This window comes from Heptranchias perlo, chromosome 1, assembly GCF_035084215.1.
Source record: "Heptranchias perlo isolate sHepPer1 chromosome 1, sHepPer1.hap1, whole genome shotgun sequence".
Taxonomy (NCBI): Eukaryota; Metazoa; Chordata; class Chondrichthyes; order Hexanchiformes; family Hexanchidae; genus Heptranchias; species Heptranchias perlo.
Genome location: NC_090325.1, coordinates 189,458,994 through 189,482,057, shown reverse-complemented (window position 1 = coordinate 189,482,057; position 23,064 = coordinate 189,458,994). Strand labels below are relative to the sequence as shown.

Genomic DNA, 23,064 nt, shown 5'->3' with positions numbered 1-23,064 from the left:
GCATGCTAAGCCTCTTCAGAGAGCAGTTAAGAGTCAACCACATTGGTGTGGGACTGAAGTCAAATATAGGCCAGACCGGGTAAGGACGTTAGATTTCCTTCCTCAAACGACATTAGTGAACCAGTTGGGTTTTTACAACAATGTAGGGAAAGCAGCAGCCAATTTGCACCTGGTGAGGTCCCACAAACAGAAGCAAGATAATTGACCAGTGGTGTTGGATGAGGAATATATGGTGGCCAGGACAGCAGTGGAATTGCCCTGCTCTTCTTCGAGTAGCCTAGATGATGTGCTTTCTGGAGTGAACCAGCAATCCGCTGGCCCAGAGGTGAGAGCACTCCCACTGAGACAAAGCTGGCACTGACAATAAACTATTTGGACAAAGTTAAATAACTGAATGGCAGTTGCAAGAGGTCAAGCAAACCTGAAAACTATCGCAGACGTAAGTAAATAAGTTTATTCTGTATAAAGAGGAAGTAGCTTTCCCATTGTTGAAAAGTTAAAGTTTTTAGGTACAAAGTAGTCAGAACAAAGAAAGTTATATATGACAATCAAGATTAGATCAACCAGCATATGAAATTGGCCAAGAGTATTGAGGTGCTCTTCTACCTGGATTTTTAAATTTATGCATCAGTTTACTGCACTGCGGAATTATATATTGATGTGGAGATGCTGGTGATGGACTGGGGTGGACAAATGTAAGGAGTCTTACAACACCAGGTTATAGTCCAACAGCTTTATTTAAAATCACAAGCTTTCGGAGACTTCCTCCTTCGTCAGGTGAGTGTAACAGTAAGGTTGATGCTAAATTACTCAACAAAAAAGCTGCAACTTCTCAGCTATCTGAAATACAGATCCAACATTTTTTTTTCTTAAATTCACAAGCTCAGCTGAACTATAGTGAATTTTGTGCGACTCAACAAGGAGACTGTGAAACACTGCAGAGGAGCACACAGAAATTTCACTGTGAATCCAAATAGGGTTGAGCACCAAACCAAATCTAAAGCCAGAATTACATCATTTTATGGATGAATGTGGACCGTAGCCACCTTGAATGTACTTGTCCCTTTAAAGAAAACAATGGCATGTATATGCAGAGTGAAAAGGTTTTTCTCTACACTAGGCTGATTTTATCTCCATATCCTGGCATCAGTTTACTTCTGTCACTGGTAATCAGACGAGTGTTTTGGAATCAGTGGCTCATGCCACAGATAAGGATAGTTGTTGTCCTTCATTTCTCATTGACAAACTTGAACACATAAACTAGGCTGACACTTCAGAGGGAGTGCTGCATTGTAGGAAGTACATCTTTTTTCAACTGAGTCCTAAACTGAAGGCCATCTGCCTGTTCAGGTGGACATAAAAAATCCCATACAACAACACTAAAAGAAACTCGACTCCATCCAGGCCAAAGCAGCTCATCCACCACCTTAAATATCCACTCCCTCCACCATCAGTGCACCATGGCTGCAGTGTGTGCTATCTACAGGATGCACTGCAGCAACTCGCCAAGGCTTCTTTAACAGCACCTCCCAAACCCGCGATCTCCACCACCTAGAAGGACAAGGGCTGCAGGTGCATGGGAACACCATCACCTCCAAATGCCCCTCCGAGTCACACACTGTCCCGACTTGGACATATATCGCCGTTCCTTCATCGTCACTGGGTCAAAATCCTGGAACTCCCTACCTAACAGCACTGTGGAAATACCTTCATCACATGAACTGCAGCGGTTCAAGAAGAAGGCCCACCACCATCTTCTCAAGGGCACCTCAGGATGGGTAATAAATGTAGGCCTTGCCAGCGCACCCATGTCCCAAGAATGAATAAAAAGAACCAGAAGGTGAAGAAGTTTCCCGGTGTCCTGGTCAACATTCCTCCCACAATCAGACTTAAAACAGATTATTTGATCTCATTTGCTGTGCACAAATTGGCTCCTACATTTGCCCACATAAGAATGGCGACTACACTTTAAAAATAATTAATTGGCTCTGAAGTGCTTTGGGATGTCCCGAAGACACAATAAGGCGCTATAATAACTAAGTTCTTTCTTTATTAGTTGGTGGTCCAATAAGGATTACAAATTTAGCACCTGGCAGACTGATCGCACTACTGCAATCCTGTACTCTGGCGATTTGGATTGGGTTATTAATTAGTTTCGATTAAATGAACGAAGTCATTAATTTGCATGTTCAGTTTGGTTTAATCTTACCACAATCCTTTTAAATTCAAGCTAACTGTTCCATGTTTAAAGAGATGGCAGATAGCCTTTCTGAAGTTTGAGAGTGTAATGCAACTTAAATGAATAATTATTGCTCTGTCCCATTTTGTTTTAAAAAAGCGGTCAGCCTTGGCTTTTGTATTCTTGAATTTGAGAATATCATGCTCAAAAAATCATCTACTTTACTGCATCCTGATTCCAGGGCACAGTTTCTATCAATCTAGAAAGAATGTACAGAAGTGATAAAACTGCAGTTACTGCAAATCGACTTAAGTTACATTACAGAATGCAGAATTGGATTCTCCACCCTAAAACAAATACTGAGGTTTCACAAACCACACGTTTTGTAGCATATTGATTGGATTTAAGTGGCTTACAATTGTCACGGTTGGTGAAATTATATGTTCAGGGAAACTTCCCATTGTGCCAATCTGTGCACCAGTATTCAAAGTATTAACAATGTAATGTTCTTTAACCCTTGGTTCTCCATGTAATGACCAAACACACTTATAATGGGGTTTTGTTTTTGAACAACTATGGTGAGTTAAAACCTGGTTGAGGATCTATTTTTTTTTGAAAAACACCATAAATCTTGCTTTGATCAGGTCATGAGTTTGAGCAGATTTTAACTGCTAAATCTAATGATGCAGCAGCGTGCCTTACTGGTAACCTCATTATATTCCATTCTTTCCCCATACGTGCTCTTTATTTCCACTTGGTAGCATTCAGTCCGCAGTGTGTGCCAAGCGACTGGGAAAATTAAACAATGGCCGCGAGTAAGTGAGATGAATACCACATTTAATGTGAATTCAACTTTACAAAGATGGACTAAATCCTACAATGGAATGCATAATCCCTTAGTCCTCTCCAATGGCTTAAGTACAGATTTCTGACCAAATAGAAAGGAGATTGTGCTCAAATGACACAGTAGTCTATTTGAATTGTACTTATTTGCTGCTATCCAGCGGAAAGGCCCCAATATGTGAAAGAGAACAGCAGATATTTTCAGTTGCTATTAAACGCTCGATAGATTTTCAGCTCCCATAATAGTTCCACAAAATTCAAATGATTTCAAATGTTGTAATTAATTTTTAATTGATTTCATTGGGGCATTAAACTAATACTTGTGTTTGGACCCATGCCAGTTTAAATCAGTTGCAGGGTATTACACAGTCAGCAAGTTAGGATAGTGATTTTCACATTGACTTTTTAATCTTCGGAGTTCTGTAACATTGGAAAACTGAGGTCAGGTAAATGAAATATGCAAATTGGAATCAACACTCCGTGCCATCATTTAACCAATTTCAATTTAAACTCTGAGAAATTGGTTATGTGTCACACTCAATAGGTGCCAGAAGACATGCAACAAATAGATTCCATCCTGGTTCTGTCCAAATTCATCAAAAATTAAATAAAGACAATTATATAATCTACACTTACCAATCTCCCTCTAGGGCGTCGGAGTTGAGGATAGATGGTGATTTGTTTTCAAATCATTTAAAATCTGTATTTTGTGTAGTGCCTCACCACATAATTAATAATTATAACTGGGCTTGAAAGCTGACTGCGACAAATCGAAAGTGCTACAGGGACTAAAATAATCCTACAATGAGGTTTTTGTTCTTTTGAAGTAAGGCTTAGCGTACACAAGGTCGTACAAGCCTGTATCACAACACTGCCGAGATGGTGGACGAAACAAGGTTCTTCTGGGATCATTATGAGCCAGATGCATAAGATGTTACGTGCTTGCCCTGTATGGGGAGGGGAGCGGGGGCAGGGAAAACAACAACTGGACACCCATGCAGGCCACAGAGAAAAAGAGTGCAAAAATTCTTTGGGCCAGTCACCAGGAGTGACTTTTTTTTATTTGTTCATGGGATGTGGGCGTCACTGGCGAGGCCGGCATTTATTGCCCATCCCTAATTGCCCTTGGGAAGGTGGTGGTGAGCCGCCTTCTTGAACCGCTGCAGTCCGTGTGGTGAAGGTTCTCCCACAGTGCTGTTAGGAAGGGAGTTCCGGGATTTTGACCCAGCGACGATGAAGGAATAGTCATACCTTTTCCAAGTCGGGATGGTGTGTGACTTGGAGGGGAACGTGCAGGTGGTGTTGTTCCCATGTGCCTGCTGCCCTTGCCCTTGTCCTACTAGATGGTAGAGGTCATGGGTTTGGGAGGTGCTGTCGAAGAAGTTGCTGCAGTGCATCCTGTAGATGGTACACACTGCAGCCACGGTGCACTGGTGGCGAAGGGAGTGAATGTTTAGGGTGGTGGATGGGGTGCCAATCGAGCGGGCTGCTTTGTCCTGGATGGTGTCCAGCTTCTTGAGTGTTGTTGGAGCTGCACTCGTCCAGGCAAGTGGAGAGTATTCCATCACATGTATCGTTTGGTGACAGAGGTCTGAGAGCAGGCATTCTGCCCGCTCCACTCCCAACTGGGAAATGGTACATGGCACGGGTGACGCAAGAAAATCAGGCAAGAAAATATTCACCGTTGCCATGGTAACACTAGCCCTGCTGAATTTGACTAATTATTTTTCCATCGCTCTAGTGGACTAGACTGTGATTAAGATGGGATGATCCTTTAAATGTACAATAAGCAGAGAAAATGCAAGGGAGAGAAATAAACCTGATTAGAATCAAGAGAATTACCTTATGTCAAAAACCTTCCTCTAATTCCTTCCGCCGACAGGTTTTAATGTGTGTCTACAGTGGCTAAGTAGGTTCGTTTATGTGCTAGAAGGCAGCTATCCAAGTTAAGTATTTCACATGTAGCCTCGTGATCTTAATATATTATCAAAAGATGATAGCTTAGAAGTTATTGCTTGCCATATTAGCATATAACCACTTAAATGGAACAGTTTGCATCTAGAGTAAGCTTTAACGAGGCTTGTACGTTATTTCCTTGCTTGCTATTTTAATGGACGCATTAGCCTGTTTATTTTAAATTGTTAAAATACTGGGAAGGACAATGTGATACAAATGCAAATGAAGTTTCAGGGCTTGTAAAACTTACCGAAATGTTTGGTGGCAGCATTGTCACATTGATGGCGCTGATCTTCTGGGAACTCCAAGTCCAACATCAAGTCATCCTCATCCAGGTCACATGATCCTAGTCTATTCAGAACATCCTGAATTCAAAGGGGGACAAAAACACAACTATTAAAATATTACTAGAATGATTCTGCAAAATGTCTTTTTTTTTTATTCGTTCATGGGATGTGGGCGTCGCTGGCAAGGCCGGCATTTATTGCCCATCCCTAACTGCCCTTGAGAAGGTGGTGGTGAGCCGCCTTCTTGAACCGCTGCAGTCCGTGTGGTGAAGTTTCTCCTTCAACTTCTCCTGGCAACTACCAGCATTAAAAACTTGCACGGCAACGTAAAGAACTAAAAGTTTAAAAGTTCTAAAAGAACTTTAGTGAGGGACTTTGGTGGGGTCATATGCGAGACGGGTGGGCACCATTCTCTTGATTATGACCTTTGTTGTACAAATACAAATTTAAGGAACCACAATATTCTGTTTGCATCTGCCTTTAGGGTGAAACATTAAACCAAGGCCCTGCCTGTCCTCTGACACCAACGTAAAAGATCCCATGGTCCTTTCTGAAGAGCTGAGGAGTTCTCCCGGTGTCCTGGCCAACATTTATCCCTCAACCAACACCACCCCCTAAAACAGATTATCTGGTCATTATCTCATTGCTGTTTGTGGGATCTTGCTGTGCACAAATTGGCTGCTGCATTTCCCAACATTACACAGTGGCTGCACTAAGAGTACTTCATTAGCTGTGAAGCGCTTTTCTTTCATATTTCTCTGTCAGTATACTTTTACCTGTTTTCTTTAAATATTTTCTCACATTTAATCCGTACAATTCAGTTTTAGAATCCCAAAGCAGGTTTTTTTTTAAAGAAACAGGTAAGGATTGACATAGAATTATGTAGTTTTACAGCACAGAAACAGGCAATTCGGCCCAACTGGTCTGTGTCGGTGTTTATGCTCCTCCTCCGACCATTTCATCTCACCCTATCACCATAACCTTCTATTCCTTTATCCTCATGTACTTATCTAGCTTCCCCTTAAATGCACTTATGCTATTTTTTTTTATTCGTTCATGGGATGTGGGCATCGCTGGCAAGGCCAGCATATATTGCCCATCCCTAATTGCCCTTGAGATGGCGGTGGTGAGCCGCCTTCTTGAACAACTGAGTGGCCATTTCAGAGGGCGATTAAGAATCAACCGCATTGCTGTCGATCTGGAGTCACATATAGGCCAGACCGGGTAAGGACGGCAGGTTTCCTTCCCTAAAGGACATTAGTGAACCAGATGGGTTTTTACGACAACCATTCATGGCCACCATTACTGATACTAGTTTTTTTTAATTCCAGATTTTATTTAATTAATTGAATTTAAATTCCCCAGCTGCCATGGGGGGATTTGAACTCATGACTCTGGAATATTAGTCCAGGCCTGACTAGATTACGAGTCCACTAACATAACCACTATGCTACCGTACCCAGATTCGCCTCAACTACTCCATGTGGGAGCGTTTCCACATTCTCACCACTTTCTGAGGAAAGAACTTTCTCCTGAATTCCTTATCGGATTTATTGGTGACTCATATATTTATGGCCCCTAGTTTTGGACTTCCCCACAAGTGTAAATATAATCTTTGCAGCTACCCTATCAAACCCCTTCATAATATTAAAGACCCCTATCAGGTCATCATTTCTCCGGGGTTTCTGCAGCTGTTCCACCAATGTTATGGTGGACGATCGGGATAACCCTTGCAGGAATTCACCCCCCACATCTTTGGTATCTGAAAAATCAAAACAAGGGCAACACTACTGCCTGGATTGCAGTGTAACAAGCTTACATAGGCAGTTCCCTTTATAAATGAGGACACACTCATTTATAATGGAAAGAGTTGACAGGAGGTGTGCACTGACATAAGATTTATGTAACGCCATCAAATTTTTTTAAAAAAACTATCACTGGAATTGTCGCACGGTGTTGTACACTTTCAGATCCTGCGTCATAATCAGCCCGACCTCACACCATCCCTGTCTGTTGCAACTGACCACTCTCAGCTTCCACTTCAACAACATACCTAGAAATGGATTAAAGGTTGAAAATATATCTGAGTTCAGATGGTCACAGAGCAGTCTTATGGTTTAGTGCATTATCCAAATCGGAACAGGACTAGGCCATTCAGCCCCTCGAGCCCGTTCTGCCATTCAATTATATCATGGCTGATCTGTATCCTAACTCCATCCACCCGCCTCGGTTCCATAATCCTTAACTCAACAACTTTTTGGGGGAGAGACTTCTAGATTTCCACGACCCTTTGTTTGAAGAAGTGCTTCCTGACCTCACCCCTGAATGGCCTAGCTCTAATTTTAAGGTCATGTCCCCTTGTTCTGGACTCTCCCACCACAGGAAATAGTTTCTCTCAATCCAGAAGAATTTCTCTCAATCTACCGTATTAAATTCTTTAATTATCTTAAACACCTCCATTAGATCACCCCTTAACTTTCTATATTAAAGAGAATACAAGCCTAGTCTCTGCAACCTGTTCTCATAAGTTAACCCTTTTAGCCCTGGTATCATTCTGGTGAATCTGCACTGCACCCTCTCCAAGACCAATATATCTTTCCTGAGGCGCGATGCCCAGAACTGAACGCAGCACTTCAGATGCGGTCGTAGCAGAGCTTTATATAACTGCAGCATAACTTCCACCCCTTAGTGTTTCAGCCCCCTTTGAGATCCTCCTCACATCCTCTACACCGAATTGCAGCATTGTAACACTCTCCCGCGTACTGATCATTCTGAATGCAAGATTGCAACCAATTTAGAATGTCAGTGCTGAATATTGAAAAAAAAACTGTTGTGTTTTGGCTTCAGATGAGGTTATTGTGCGGTTTGTTACATTCCCATGCACATATAAATCGGACTCATGAAGATGCAATTTTACAACACCAAGTTATAGTCCAGCAATTTTATTTTAAATTCACAAGCTTTCGGAGGCTACCTCCTTCCTCAGGTGAACGATGTGGAAAATTTAATACGTTCACCTGAGGAAGGAGGTAGCCTCCGAAAGCTTGTGAATTTAAAATAAAATTGCTGGACTATAACTTGGTGTTGTAAAATTGTTTACAATTGTCAACCCCAGTCCATCACCGGCATCTCCACATGAAGATGCAAAGCATTGGTACACTAGGGGTTAAATGCTCCCTCTACTCGAGCCCAACAATATGCTGTAGCCGACCAAACAGCACCCTCTACTGCAGCAGTGTGAAGCTTTCTGCTTCCTGCTCCACCGTCAAGTCAAAGCAATGGAGCACAGGCTGGACTGGAAAATCCAAGGGGAACAAGATGCCGGATGGTAGAAATTATACAAACCTAGGGTTAAATATTCCTCTCATTTCATTCGCCTCAAAGCTCAATTCAATGGAGAAACAGCAAAAAAAAATCCGCAAAAATTACAAGAGATTTATTTTTCATTGATTTCTCATTCCACCGCCAATATAAAATGTCACCGCGTCTCTGTGCAGAAAGCAAAGATCGACACAGCGGCACGATTATCTCTTTCTGGCAGGATTGGAAAATCAGATTATGCAGAAAGAAACTTTCAACCAAATTTAAATGGAATAAAAAAAATACTAAGTCAAAAATTAACAGGCAAGGCATTTTTCAAAGAACGCACCATGTATCCCTTTCTGTACAATTCATGCCTAAAGCTGTATTGTAAAATATGCATTTTCATATAACTGAAGGAAATTTCCTAATATTTCTTGCCACTGCAGCTTAAGGCTAAAATAAAACCTTGTTATATTAGCTTATGAATCTATCTTTCTAACACAATTACTTTGGTGTAGCAGAATTTTAAATTACCTCTGCATCAGCAGAGTGTGAGAGGCGGTGTTTCAATTATACGACAATGAAGGTACAATACCCCATTTACATTTAATTAATTTCTTCTCTTCTAAAATGTAATTGCTTACAGCCAACAGAACAGAAAACTAAGCGCATTTCTGCATTATCTGCACCCAGCCTTCTCGCAGAGATGCATTATTTAATACCCTGTATTCTCACATCGCACTCAGCAAAGGTTCAAGAGTACTTTTGGAAAAGAGTGTAGTCCATTCAACCAGTGTGAAGGATGCTCAAGTTGCAATGTACTTGTCTAAGTACTCTAGATCTCTGGCCTGTTGCAGTTTGCAAATCTTCAACAGCAAATACAAGCTGCTATTGGAGCCAAGCTTGATGTCTGTACTTATACGCTTTAGCTTTGATAATTCATCATGGAGTTGATAATTGTAAGTAAATGCAGTATTATCCAACAACTGAATTCATAACGATTGGAAAAGCAGCACAAATCTGGCTGGGATAAAATGAAAGGCAGCGTACAAAGCACACTGCTGCCATCTGGTGACCAGATATGGTGTTCGACTAATGATTATTTTCAGATTTGTAACACGAAAAGATTCCTACAATTACTGCTAATTCGGCCCAGAACTGCTCCTTTCAATTACAGGTACAATGAATATGTAAAACACTGATAACGAGCACGAAATATTAAATCTCATTAAAATCCTCAGGGAATTAATACCCTTTCCCACACAGGGCACAAGTGAGGCGCTTCTCCACAGGGAGAGGGGGAGACATCAGTGAGGAGAAGGAGAATGGGTATCGTTGAGAGAAGAGACAAACTTTAAAAAAAGGAAAAAGAGGCACAAATAGTTTCTAAACTTGTGAGGACAATGACAGGCACAGGATGATCTGAGTTGGTTAATCTTTGCCCCGCTCAAAGGCAAAGGTGGTTTTTTGCTGGAACTTGCCAGCCAGCAATCCATTTTCAGCCAATGCATACCAAAGAATGACTGACAGCAAAAGACCTACTGGTCCATCCAGCCTGTCCCACAGAAGGGAGATTATGCTCTCTTCACAGACCCCATAGATACTGCTTTTTAATCTATAGAACCTGAAAGGCCATTCTGCAGCCTTAAAGCTGCATTCACCAGAACAGGAAATATTAATATAAAATTCAATAACTCAATAGTTAATCATGACAACTGTCTTTTGGAATCATTTCCTTACTGCACTAAGTCCTTTCAACTTAACGGACTTCTGAACTTTTTTTTAAAAAAACACGAATTATCAGGCCCAGCCCACCAACTCTAATTTTTTTTATTATTCGTTCACGGGATGTGGGCGTCGCTGGCGAGGCCAGCATTTATTGCCCATCCCTAATTGCCCTCGAGAAGGTGGTGGTGAGCCGCCTTCTTAAACCGCTGCAGTCCGTGTGGTGACAGTACTCCCACAGTGCTGTTAGGAAGGGAGTTCCAGGATTTTGACCCAGCGACAATGAAGGAACGGCGATATATTTCCAAGTTGGGATGGTGTGTGACTTGGAGGGGAACGTGCAGGTGGTATTGCTCCCATGTGCCTGCTGCTCTTGTCCTTCTAGGTGGTAGAGGTCGTGGGTTTGGGAGGTGCTGTCGGAGAAGCCTTGGCGAGTTGCTGCAGTGCATCCTGTGGATGGTACACACTGCAGCCACTGTGCGCCGGTGGTGAAGGGAGTGAATGTTTAGGGTGGTGGATGGGGTGCCAATCAAGCGGGCTGCTTTATCTTGGATGGTGTCGAGCTTCTTGAGTGTTGTTGGAGCTGCACTCATCCAGGCAAGTGGAGAGTATTCCATCACACTCCTGACTTGTGCCTTGTAGATGGTGGAAAGGCTTTGGGGAGTCAGGAGGTGAGTCACTCGCTGCAGAATACCCAGCCTCTGACCTGCTCTCGTAGCCACAGTATTTATATGGCTGATCCAGTTAAGTTTCTGGTCAGTGGTGACCCCCAGGATGTTGATGGTGGGGGATTTGGCGATGGTAATGCTGTTGAATGTCAAGGGGAGGTGGTTAGAATCTCTCTTGTTGGAGATGGTCATTGCCTGGCACTTATCTGGCGCGAATGTTACTTGCCACTTATGAGCCCAAGCCTGGATGTTGTCCAGGTCTTGCTGCATGCGGGCTCGGACTGCTTCATTATTTGAGGGGTTGCGAATGGAACTGAACACTGTGCAGTCATCAGCAAACATCCCCGTTTCTGACCTTATGATGGAGGGAAGGTCATTGATGAAGCAGCTGAAGATGGTTGGGCCTAGGACACTGCCCTGAGGAACTCCTGCAGCAATGTCCTGGGGCTGAGATGAATGGCCTCCAACAACCACTACCATCTTCCTTTGTGCTAGGTATGACTCCAGCCACTGGAGAGTTTTCCCCCTGATTCCCATTGACTTCAGTTTTACTAGGGCTCCTTGGTGCCACACTCGGTCAAATGCTGCCTTGATGTCAAGGGCAGTCACTCTCACCTCACCTCTGGAATTCAGCTCTTTTGTCCATGCTTGGACCAAGGCTGTAATGAGGTCTGGAGCCGAGTGGTCCTGGCGGAACCCAAACTGAACATCGGTGAGCAGGTTATTGGTGAGTAAGTGCCGCTTGATAGCACTGTCGACGACACCTTCCATCACTTTGCTGATGATTGAGAGTAGACTGATGGGGCGGTAATTGGCCGGATTGGATTTGTCCTGCTTTTTGTGGACAGGACATATCTGGGCAATTTTCCACATTGTCGGTAGATGCCAGTGTTGTAACTGTACTGGAACAGCTTGCCTAGAGGCGCAGCTAGTTCTGGAGCACAAGTCTTCAGCACTACAGCTGGGATGTTGTTGGGGCCCATAGCCTTTGCTGTATCCAGTGCACTCAGCCATTTCTTGATATCACGTGGAGTGAATCAAATTGGCCGAAGACTGGCTTCCGTGATGGTGGGGATATCGGGAGGAGGCCGAGATGGATCATCCACTCGGCACTTCTGGCTGAAGATGGTCGCAAACGCTTCAGCCTTATCTTTTGCACTCACGTGCTGGACTCCGCCATCATTGAGAATGGGGATGTTTACAGAGCCTCCTCCTAACATATAGTTGTTTAATTGTCCACCACCATTCACGACTGGATGTGGCAGGACTGCAGAGCTTTGATCTGATCCGTTGGTTGTGGAATCGCTTAGCTTTGTCTATAGCATGTCGCTTCCGCTGTTTAGCATGCATGTAGTCCTGAGTTGTAGCTTCACCAGGTTGGCACCTCATTTTTAGGTACGCCTGGTGCTGCTCCTGGCATGCTCTTCTACACTCCTCATTGAACCAGGGTTGATCCCCTGGCTTGTTGGTAATGGTAGAGTGAGGAATATGCCGGGCCATGAGGTTACAGATTGTGCTGGAATACAATTCTGCTGCTGCTGATGGCCCACAGCGCCTCATGGATGCCCAGTTTTGAGCTGCTAGATCTGTTCTGAATCTAACCCATTTAGCACGGTGGTAGTGCCACACAACACGTTGGATGGTGTCCTCAGTGCGAAGACAGGACTTCATCTCCACGAGGACTGTGCAGTGGTCACTCCTACCAATACTGTCATGGACAGATGCATTTGCGACAGGTAGATTGGTGAGGACGAGGTCAAGTAAGTTTTTCCCTCATGTTGGTTCGCTCACCACCTGCCGCAGGCCCAGTCTAGCAGTTATGTCCTTCAGGACTCGGCCAGCTCGGTCAGTAGTGGTGCTACCGAGCCACTCTTGGTGATAGACATTGAAGTCCCCCACCCAGAGTACATTTTGTGCCCTTGCTACCCTCAGTGCTTCCTCCAAGTGGTGTTCAACATGGAGGAGGACTGATTCATCAGCTGAGGGAGGACGGTAGGTGGTAATCAGCAGGAGGTTTCCTTGCCCATGTTTGACCTGATGCCATGTGATTTCATGGGGTCCAGAGTCAATTAGAGTAATTACTGTTTTGCCAATTAATGATTGCTGCAACCATAATACCCATTTACATTGCAATGCAACTCTGTTCAGGGGTAATAATGCTGTAGGGTGGTTGCAAGGGTAAGTGGCCAAGGTGGCATAAAGATGTAGCAACAACCAGCCCATCGAACTCCTGCATCTCCTCCGACTGCAACTGAAGCAGTTCCATAGGATCTGCCCAGATCATGACTCCTGTTTATAGTTGGGTGAAAAGAAAGGGCTCAAGACATGTAAAACAAAAAAAAGCATCCCCTCACCCATGCTGTGGATGTGCCCTGTGTCTTGTCATTTTCTTCACCAGTCTCACTTTAAGCCCATACATAGTAAAGGCAAAAAAGCAGGTAGGCCTCATGAAAACTATTGTACGTGCAACCAAGGAAGCAGAGGATGGAGGTACGGTGCCTGATGGTCACCATTTACTTGGACACCTGGAATAAGAACGTGTGAGCCAAAAAAAAAAGCCATTCAGCTTTGGAACCCAGCCCTACGTACAATGGACTTCACTCCTTCTCCACCTCTCCATCCCCCACTTTAGAGAACACTGGTTTCTTTCCTAGACTTACCCTGAGGAAACAAAAAAATCAAATGGTGGTGTTAAATTTCTCTATAATCTTCAATCCCGCTGCTGAACAGATGTCAAGCCAACTCCAAAGGTGCGAATTGACCCTGAATTAGCTCCCTGTTTTGTTCCACTTCGCCATTATCCTGTGAGATAAGGAGCTTTTTGCAATCTCTAACATTGCTCGAGGCTTAAGCTCACTTTTTGAGTCAACTGACAGTTTTTACTGACGGGGATGACAAAAAATAGCCAACGACATTGAGGTTAGTTTCGTACAAATTTATTTGATTCATTATGTTTATGGTGCCAAGCAAGAGTTGTCAATCAATCACTTCCCCCCCCCACCCCTGTTGGCTTCTATTTGGTACCAAAGAGACATTCTTGCTCAAATTAGATACTTGAAAAGAATTACAATTTATCTTCAACACCTTTTAAACTTTTCTTAGTTTTCCAAGATTTTGAAAGATAATTTTTTTCAACTAGTGGGTGTTTTTCTTCCCCTCTCCACCCCCCCAATGACTCAGTGAATGGCTGAACCATACACTGACACCAGGACACCTCAAGTATGATTCCCAGTCTGCTGTGTTAGCTGATCTCAGCTGGCACAGCATCGGGGATGCGATCTTTAGCCTGATAAGGGAAGGGGAAAAATGACCAGGGCTTCTGCTCCTTATCGCTATGCGGCCATCCCTACTTTGCCCGTGTGGGAAGGACAGGACAGGACCGGACCAAGTTCAGCCGTTCTGCCCCTTCGTGTTCGGAAATCCTATCGGCACTCACCATCAAGGATCACGTGACTAATAGCCATTTGGGCAACTTGTGCTCAGGATGTTCGATGTAGAGAAGATGTTTCCACTTGTGGGGGGAGTCCAAAGCTAGGAGCCATATATATAAGATGGTCACTAATAAATCCAATAAGGAATTCAGGAGAAACTTCTTTACCCAGAGAGTGGTTAGAATGTGGAACTAACTAACCACATGAAGTAGTTGTGGCGAATAGCATAGATGCATTTAAGGGGAAGCTGGATAAACACATGAAGGAGAAAGGAATAGAAGGATATGCTGATAGGGTGAGATAAAGCAGAGTGGGAGGAGGCTCGTGTGGAGCATAAACACTGGCATAGGCCTGATGGACCTGTTTCTGTGCTGTAAATTCTATGTAATTCCATGATCTTACAACTGTAACTTTGGCAGAATATCAGTGTAAGTACCGGAGAAAGAACAAAAGGAGCCAGTTTTAGCTGTTTCTCCGGGGAGCTTCGCCAATCTTGCAAATAATGGCCTGTTTCTGTGCTGTATATTCTGTGTATGTAAGCGATGTTGGCAAGACCACATTCATTTCATTCCTACTGCCCTGAAAAGGAACTGCATTCCAACAAGTCCACCCAGTACCACTGGGAGGGAAGAGGAGAAAAACTGCCAAAAAATTAAAAGTGAATGTTAATGATATGATTCAGAATACTGGTTTGGAGGAATTATTTAGCTGACGGTGTGCAGGGAAATGAATCAACATGTACAGCTGAAGTTGAAGACGAGGTAGATTAATTATTTGTATCTCCGCTGATGTTAATTCAACTCATTAAACTGTCAGACTCTATAACTCCTCTACGCCAACTTCTCATGGAGGCAATGCACACCAGTTAAACAAAAATGTATTTATTAACTGAACTGAAAGGCAAAGCAAAACAAAGGATACAAGAATAATTAAGGATCCATTACCAATTTTTATTTAAAAAAGTGAGAAGCACTAATACCAACGACAAAATGAGAGATTTAATTAGACACTATTGGGTAGATATTCAACCCCTTTGGGGTTGCAGATTTGTGGCGAAGGGAAATCTCAATTTCGGGTGGAATCCAGATCTGCTGGATTTCTGTCCCAATTAAAATGCTCTGCAAACTGTGCATTGTTGCGAATACAAGCACCTACCATCTCACTCATGTCAAACCAACACTTTGGGGATGTGTCCATGTGTAATCCCATGCTCCCCTGGGAATTCTGCCAGAAGTACACCTACTGGCCCAGCAGGACCTACGTCAGCCGAGAGCAGGTGTAGGCCCTGTTATGGACCTAGTGAAGGTACCAAGAGTAAAAGGGCCAACGGCAATCGATCCTGGAGGAATTTATGCGTGGCCCTGGAGGAAGAAATCTTGAAAACATCGCTCTCATCTTTTTCTTCAGCCCTATCTGGTTCCCCTTCTTGGGCAGAAGTCACCGAAATCTGCTGCCACCGTCGATTGGCCACCTTTGTTGCGTTGCTACAGCACCCACCCTGATGACTTAGATGACCCCACCCCCATCCCCAGGATTTGGGATGGAGTCACGACCAGAACACACGGGATTTATGAGCTCACATTCTGAGTGCCCACCTAACATCTCAGCCTTGGAGGGTTTGAATAGAGTTAAATTTCACGCAATGGCCTGTGACGTTTTCTCAGTGAATGCATTGTACATTAATCCCCCTCCCGAAACACGTTTAAAAAATGTGAAGCTTGAAAAAAAAACACTTACATTCACGAAGGACAATCAGAACACAGCAATTCAAAAAGTACTGAAGTAATCCACAGGTGAGATATGAGTATAATAACTAATTGTTATTAAAGTTTTAAAATTTAAATTGAACAAAATTGCAATTTTGAGGATTAAATTATGGTGCTTGCTTTATAATTTGATATCAAGTGAAATGTAATTTATCGTAGCATGTGCAGATTCCTGCTGGCTGTATATTGGTTTCTGTGCAAATCTTCCTTAATAATAAAGCAGTAATCAGTGGCTAACAATTTAATATCTTTTTTATTTTCTTTCCATTGATGAGCTATCAATGAAAATGGATCAACACGGTTAAATATTCATGCACTAAGCTGGGCAGTTTATTAAACACGCAAGCATGCAGCTCTGTAAAAACATTTAAACCTGCCACTGGGTCACCACTCCAGGGATAAGCTGTGAGGCTGACTACGGGGTGTACAAATTGCAGCAAATCATAGAATGATACAGCACAGAAGGAGGCTATTCAGCCCATCGTGCCTGTGCCGGCTCTTTTGGAGTTTTGTCCTGTCTAACCGGCACTTCTGTACGCGAAGTGATACATTTCGGTCGGAAGAACGAGGAGAGGCAATATAAACTAGAGGGCACAATTCTAAAAGGGGTGCAGGAACGGAGAGATCTGTGGTTGTATGTGGACATATTGTTGAAAGTGGCAGGGCAGGCTGAGAAAGTGCTTAAAAAAGCAAATGGGATCCTGGGCTTTATAAATCGAAGCATAGAGTACAAAAGTATGGAAATCATGATGAACCTTTATAAAACACTGGTTCGGCCACAACTGGAGTATTGTGTCCAGTTCTGGGTACCGCCCTTCAGGAAAGATGTAAAGGCCCTAAAAAAGGGTGCAGAAGAGATTTACTAGAATGATTCCAGGGATGAAGGACTTTAGTTACGTGGATAGACTGGAGAAGCTGGGGTTGTTCTCCTTGGAACAGAGATGGTTGCGAGGAGATTTGATAGAGGTATTCAAAATCACGAAGGGTCTGGACAGGGTAGATGGAGAGAAACTGTTCCCATTGGCAGAAGGGTCGAGGACCAGAGGACGTAGATTTAAGATGATTGGCAAAAGAACCAAAGGTGACATGAGGAAAAACTTTTTTTTTTTGTTTACACAGCGAGCGGTTAGGATCTGGAATGTGCTGCCGGAGAGGGTGGTGGAGGCAGATTCAATTATGGCCTTCAATAGGGAACTGGATAAGTACTTGAAAGGAAAAAATCTGCAGGGCTATGGGGAAAGGACGGCGGAGTGGGACTGGATTGCTCTTGCATAGAGTCGGCGCGGACTTGATGGGCCGAATGGCCTCCTTCCATGCTGTAACCTTTCTATGATTTCACTGGCTCGAGTGGGGGGGGATTTTCCGATATGCGTGCCAAACTCCCTATCCCATGGGATTCTCACACAGCTGAACCGCAGGCCCCATCAATAGATGTAGGTTTCAGCCAATTCTCATGCAGCTGCTGATTCAGCCCATGGGAGAGCAGTCCGTCACAGCCAGAAGCGATTTGCACCGCTTTTTTGTTCCAGTTAAGGAACAATGGCCACCAAAAAAAATAATAAAGCCGTGTGAATTGGATGCGGGATAATATTTTAATGACGTTTTTCCACAAAAAATAAAATTAAAATAAAACATTTTGAGGTCATGTAGAAGGATAGTGCATTCACATCAAGGATATATCAGCTATGTAAATACAGCAGAAAAGTCTCATTGATGCAAGAAGTTCAGCACTTCTTCAGAGTGACCACAGGGCAATGGGCTTTGCACCTGCATGTATCAGGTATGACCAACCCCATCAGACCTTTGATGGTCAGTCTTAACTCCGAAACCATGGTGAGCTCCCAGCGTCAAACGTCACGCCGCTGAGAGCTCACACAACGAGGAGGCATGACGAATTATCCAGCGCTGCTGCAGCCCTTGAAGAGGTAGGGTCAGGTGAAGGGAGTTGGCCGCACGTGGAGGGGGATTTTTTTTTTAACAAAAATCAGCGGAGGGCAAAAATTAAAAGCAGCAAAAGGCGAGGGAGAGGTTACAATTTTCAGCTGGGAAAATCTTCAGATAGAAAAAGCAGCAACAAGCAACAGGCAGAGGATGGTAACAAAAAAGCCGGAGGCAGGACACGTTGTCTGTGGGCAAGTGTTGGAGGGGCGTGGGACCTCAACCCTCATTTGATAGATGGTGAAAGTAGAGGGGCTGCTGGATAAGGTGGGTGTGAGAAGGGTTGCCCTGTTTGGCACCCCATGGCCCCGGTTCACAGAGCAGCAGTGCAGCATACCTGGCCGGAGGTTGCAGCCATGGTCAGTGCTATGCACTGTATCTGCAGGAACTGGGAACATGCATTTGAAGATAGCAGACCTTAAAAAGGCTGCCGTAGTACTGATGCCCAACAGTACCATATACCAGGTGAATGATCTACATATAGATGGCACTAAGTGTTGCCCGTTAACCTGGTGCACACTTAATGCTGATCTGTGCAAAGCCCTCACACATCCTTGCTGCTTTCCTAGCTGCATGATGCATGGTCACTTACTGACGTAAAGGATGGTGTTGGCCAGGTGCTGCAGAAAGTAACCTGAGACGTCAGCTGCTGACACACACAGGCAAGAACAACTTTTGAACTGAAGTAACCTGAGTTCAGTCGCTGGCCTGAGCTGGCTGGAACCGGTTTGAATTAGCTAAGTTTTGTGAAAGACAAAGGAGATGTGATAAGACACAAGTCCTTATTTAGAAAAGGAGTAATGAGGTAATGCTACCCAAGTCCTTGGAACAGAGCCAATGAGGAGAAGACCCAGGCAAAAGCGAGCAGGCCTAAACCAAAGGGAGAGAGAGACAGCACAGCTTGAAGAGATAAGATTCGGAATAAGAATGAAGGATCTGGGGCGTGGAGCCAGAGCAAAGACTCCGGAGACCAACCATCGCGGAAGTGGAAGACCCTAGTAGAGACGACGTCGAGAGAGAGAGAACGGAACGCCTGGCCAACATCAGCTCTCCTTTTCGGGTAATAGCCTTTATATTCTGTGACCACTCAGGGAGTGTCAGAGAAACCTAGTGGGTGTGCGTTTAGATCCTAGTTTGGGTATAAAACTGTATAACCTGGTGCAAACGGCATGTCTATATCTAACCAGACGTATAAGCTATATGTATATGATCTAACGGCGTGATTAAAGCGAGTTGAGAGTTGAGAGAATTGACTCTTCTCCTCTTTGTACTAAGCCAGTAACCATAACCGGTGACCTCCAGTCAACAATGGGTTGCAGGTTAGGTTGCATGTCTGTTATTGTATTTATAATCGAGTCTACAGCACAGAAACAGGCCATTCGGCCCAACTGGTCTATGCCGGCGTTTATGCTCCAACAAGCCTGGTCCCTCCCTACTTCATCTACCCCCATCAGCATATCCTTCTATTTCTTTCTCCTTCTTGTACTTATCTGGCTTCCCCTTAAATGCATCTATGCTATTCGCCTCAACTACTCCTTGTGGTAGTGCATTCCACATTCTTACTATTCTCTGGATAAAGAAGTTTCTCCTGAATTCCCTATTGGATTTATTAGTGTCTATCTTACATTGATGACCTCGAGTTTTTGTCTCCCCCACAAGTCGAAACATTTTCTCTACGTCTACCCTATCAAACCCTTTCATTGTCCTAAAGACCTCTATCAGACCTTGACTTGTTCCTTCAAATTCCAACATATCAAGACTACTCTCTGAGCAGAACCAGGTGGCACATGATTCAAGAGAACGGCCTTGAATTGGAGAAGGGGCCAGAAATTGTAAGCTCTTGACTCCCTTTAAGGAGTCCACCCTGAACATCCTTGCCTATAAAAGAGTAATGATCAAGTAGGGCAAAGTAAAGTCATGTCCTTTCCCAGACTTGGGCTAACTCCATCCCATTCTTATAATGCCCCGCTCCCCCCTCTCACTCACTGACGCAGGCATAAACAACCAACCAGAAAAACATCACACAGTGTACTTTGCGTTGCAAAGTGCTCTGTTTGAAGGAGTCTCTTGGAGCCAGGATTCTAACATTTGTTCCTTTTCGGTCATTTGCAGGCCTGGAAAAGCAACCTGCCAGCAGCCTGCATCCTTCTGACCAACACTTGCAAGCGCGAGCGTAGCTACACCATAGAGTATGCAATTCGTGAGGTTGAGGTAGTAGCACTGAGTTAGTCCGAGTGCATGGTTGAGAAGGAGCAAGTGGTGAAGTCAGAGGAAAAGCAGGAAGCATCAATGATCCTATGTACTTTAGGAAATGCAGCAGAATGGTAAAACTGGGCAGCCACGTCATGTTGCCGCAGCTATTGGTAGAAAATGTGTGGAAGTGTTGGCCATGCTGATTAATGCATCAGTTCACTGCTTGATATATCTATGAGTGGCACATTGGCTGAGGCTACAGATGATCCCTATATTAGCCTGGAAGGAGGCAGAACCTGAAAAGTTAAGGTGGTTGTAATCTTGACTGCCATTGGCACCGCTGTCCCTATGTTTCAAGTTGGCTGTAGCTATCCTTATAGCAGATGGCAAAGATTTACAAAAAAGTGTCCCTGTGGACCCACAACCTATGGAGATGGTTACCCTTGGTCATAGCCAGGTAGATGCACCACAATCTGTAGGTATGGTTGGTGGAATAATGTTCTGATACCAGCTGATCTCCTTAGCATGCCTTTTTTCCATCTTATGTCACTTCAACTTCCAAGTACTGCAATTTGGGTGCTTTAGAAGCAATAAATTAATTGGCTGTAAAATGCTTTGGGACGTCTTGAGGCCATGAAAGGCGCTGTATGAATGCAAGTCTCTCTCTTTCAAGACAATTTATTTAAAATTGACTTGCTACCTGGCCTTGTCCTGTGAAAGTTTGTATTTTGAAGAGTCCCTTTTCAGATCCCTTTTTCTTTAATGATCTTTTTACTTTTATTGTATTCTTGTAAATGTTTCATTTACATTTGGCTTTCTCACAATTTTGGAGACAAAATTCAGCTGCTTTTCGATAAAAATAAAACTTCCCCACATGTTCTGACACAAAAAAAACATTCCCCTTTAAGAGCTCCTTTATATACAGATTTTCCCTTTATGCCCAAATAATGTGGCAGGATTGAGATGTAACTGACTGGAAATCACAATAGTTGACATGCGCTTTAAATGAAATTGAATATATTGAAGAAGCTCTTGCAAGTTTGGCTTTACATCGGCCTAAAAGTCCAGAGGAGAGGGTAGCATGCTGAGCTCGTTTCGTGAAACTGGAATTTGTGCCATTTCCTGGACCCTGCAAATTGTTGCCAAGAAGATTAGAAAATCAGCTCTACAGAGATTGCAAATTAAACACAACAGGGAAAAATTATATGGCCAGATAGTGAACAGCAATCCGAAAGAGTCCAACTCTGAGGGCAATTTGTTAGTGGCGGAATCGCAAATTAAAAAGTTATTCCACCAAGCAGAAAATATAGAGGGAAAACATTTTTTATATATTAATTAGTTTAAGTACATTCAAATGAAAAAAAACTGCTCTGGCAATTAGCCATTTTGAATCTGCAGCGTACAAGATCACAAGGAGGTAGGAATGAGAAAAGACTACTTCGTTCATTTAACACACCTTCTCATTAAGGACAAAGCAGGACAGCTTCCCATCCTAGCTTAGTTTTCATTCAGTGTATCATACAGGGACAATTGCAATCAATTGTGATGGTACCAGGCCCAGGCAGCCCAAATGCACTGCGATAGTACAAGTATTGGTTTATTGCTGAGACTGGTTGGGGGTGGCAGTAAGAAGCTATACTGCTGGCTCTGTCTTGCTCTGAGGCCAGGTCAAACAGACCTCACACATGTAAGCTCAAATCTGCTCAGCAGAATCCAAATGTTACTTTTTTTTAAAAAATGATAGCAAGGGGCAGATGGGGCAGTCAGTTCTTTGCTGGTATTTATTCAACAATTTAAAAATTATATTTCTCAAGGACGTAGGTGGTCCACATGACAGGCTGGGATCTATTTGAAGTTTGCTTTCAACTGGTGGCAGTTCTAATGCAAACTGACGTGGTACAGGACTACTGCCTGGAGGAATTCACCTTAGCCAATGTAAACTCTAAAGTTAATTGCTATACAACTTGTATTGATATGAAGCCAAAACTGCTTCACACTGAAGTGAACTGCACAACATAATCAGCTTGGCAGAGAACAGGGGGAGGGATCTCAGTACTCTACACTCACAGCGTTAGAATTCAAACATATATGGGACGATTTTAACCACAGGCGGTTTTCGGGAGCGCGGTGGGATTGGGCAACTTGCCCCATGTCATCGGCTCGAGGCTCGCACCATTTTGACGGTCGAGCCTCATTCAGATTTCATTGGTGAGCTGGCCGCGTGTTGCCGGCAGTGACGGGCGGCCCGTCCATTCGGAGGGTGGATTTCCGGTGGGCCTGCTGCCCGTTTAAAAAGCAAATGCACCTCTTAAAGCGAGATGTCGTTCTACTTGATTTAACGCAACGCAGTCACTGGAACGATTCTGCCCTTCAACGAGCTTCTGTGGTGCAGCGCTGGAGGTGCTAGTACGGCAGGTAAGGGTAGGCAAGCAGGTCCTGTTCTCCTCAGATGGCAGGAAGGTGCCCAAACGGGCAATGGAGCAGGCCTGGAGGGAGGTGGCACACAATGTCAACGCCCACACCGTTAACCCCCAGGATGTGGGTTCAGTGCCAGAAGCACCTCAAAAATCTGACCTGAACAGCAAGGGCAAGCACTGGGAGTAGGCTGATAGGTTGGTAGTTGGCCAGGTTGGATTTGTCCTTGTGTACAGGACATACCTGGGCAATTTTCCACATTGTCAGGAGGATGCCAGTGTTGCAGCTGTACTGAAACTGCATAACCAGAGGCACAGCTAGTTCTGGAGCACAAATCTTCGGTACTACAGCCGGAATGTT

At 43.9% G+C, this 23,064-nt stretch overlaps 1 protein-coding gene across 1 annotated transcript in view; it reads right to left on the bottom strand.

The window, feature by feature from the left end:
• ccser1 (coiled-coil serine-rich protein 1) overlaps positions 1-23,064 on the bottom strand; it is a 1,034,597-nt gene that overhangs the window by 810,435 nt on the left and 201,098 nt on the right. The window contains exon 4 of the mRNA XM_067994468.1: positions 5,229-5,343. Coding sequence (XP_067850569.1) covers positions 5,229-5,343 — 115 coding nt within the window. The remainder of the gene's footprint in view (positions 1-5,228; positions 5,344-23,064) is intronic.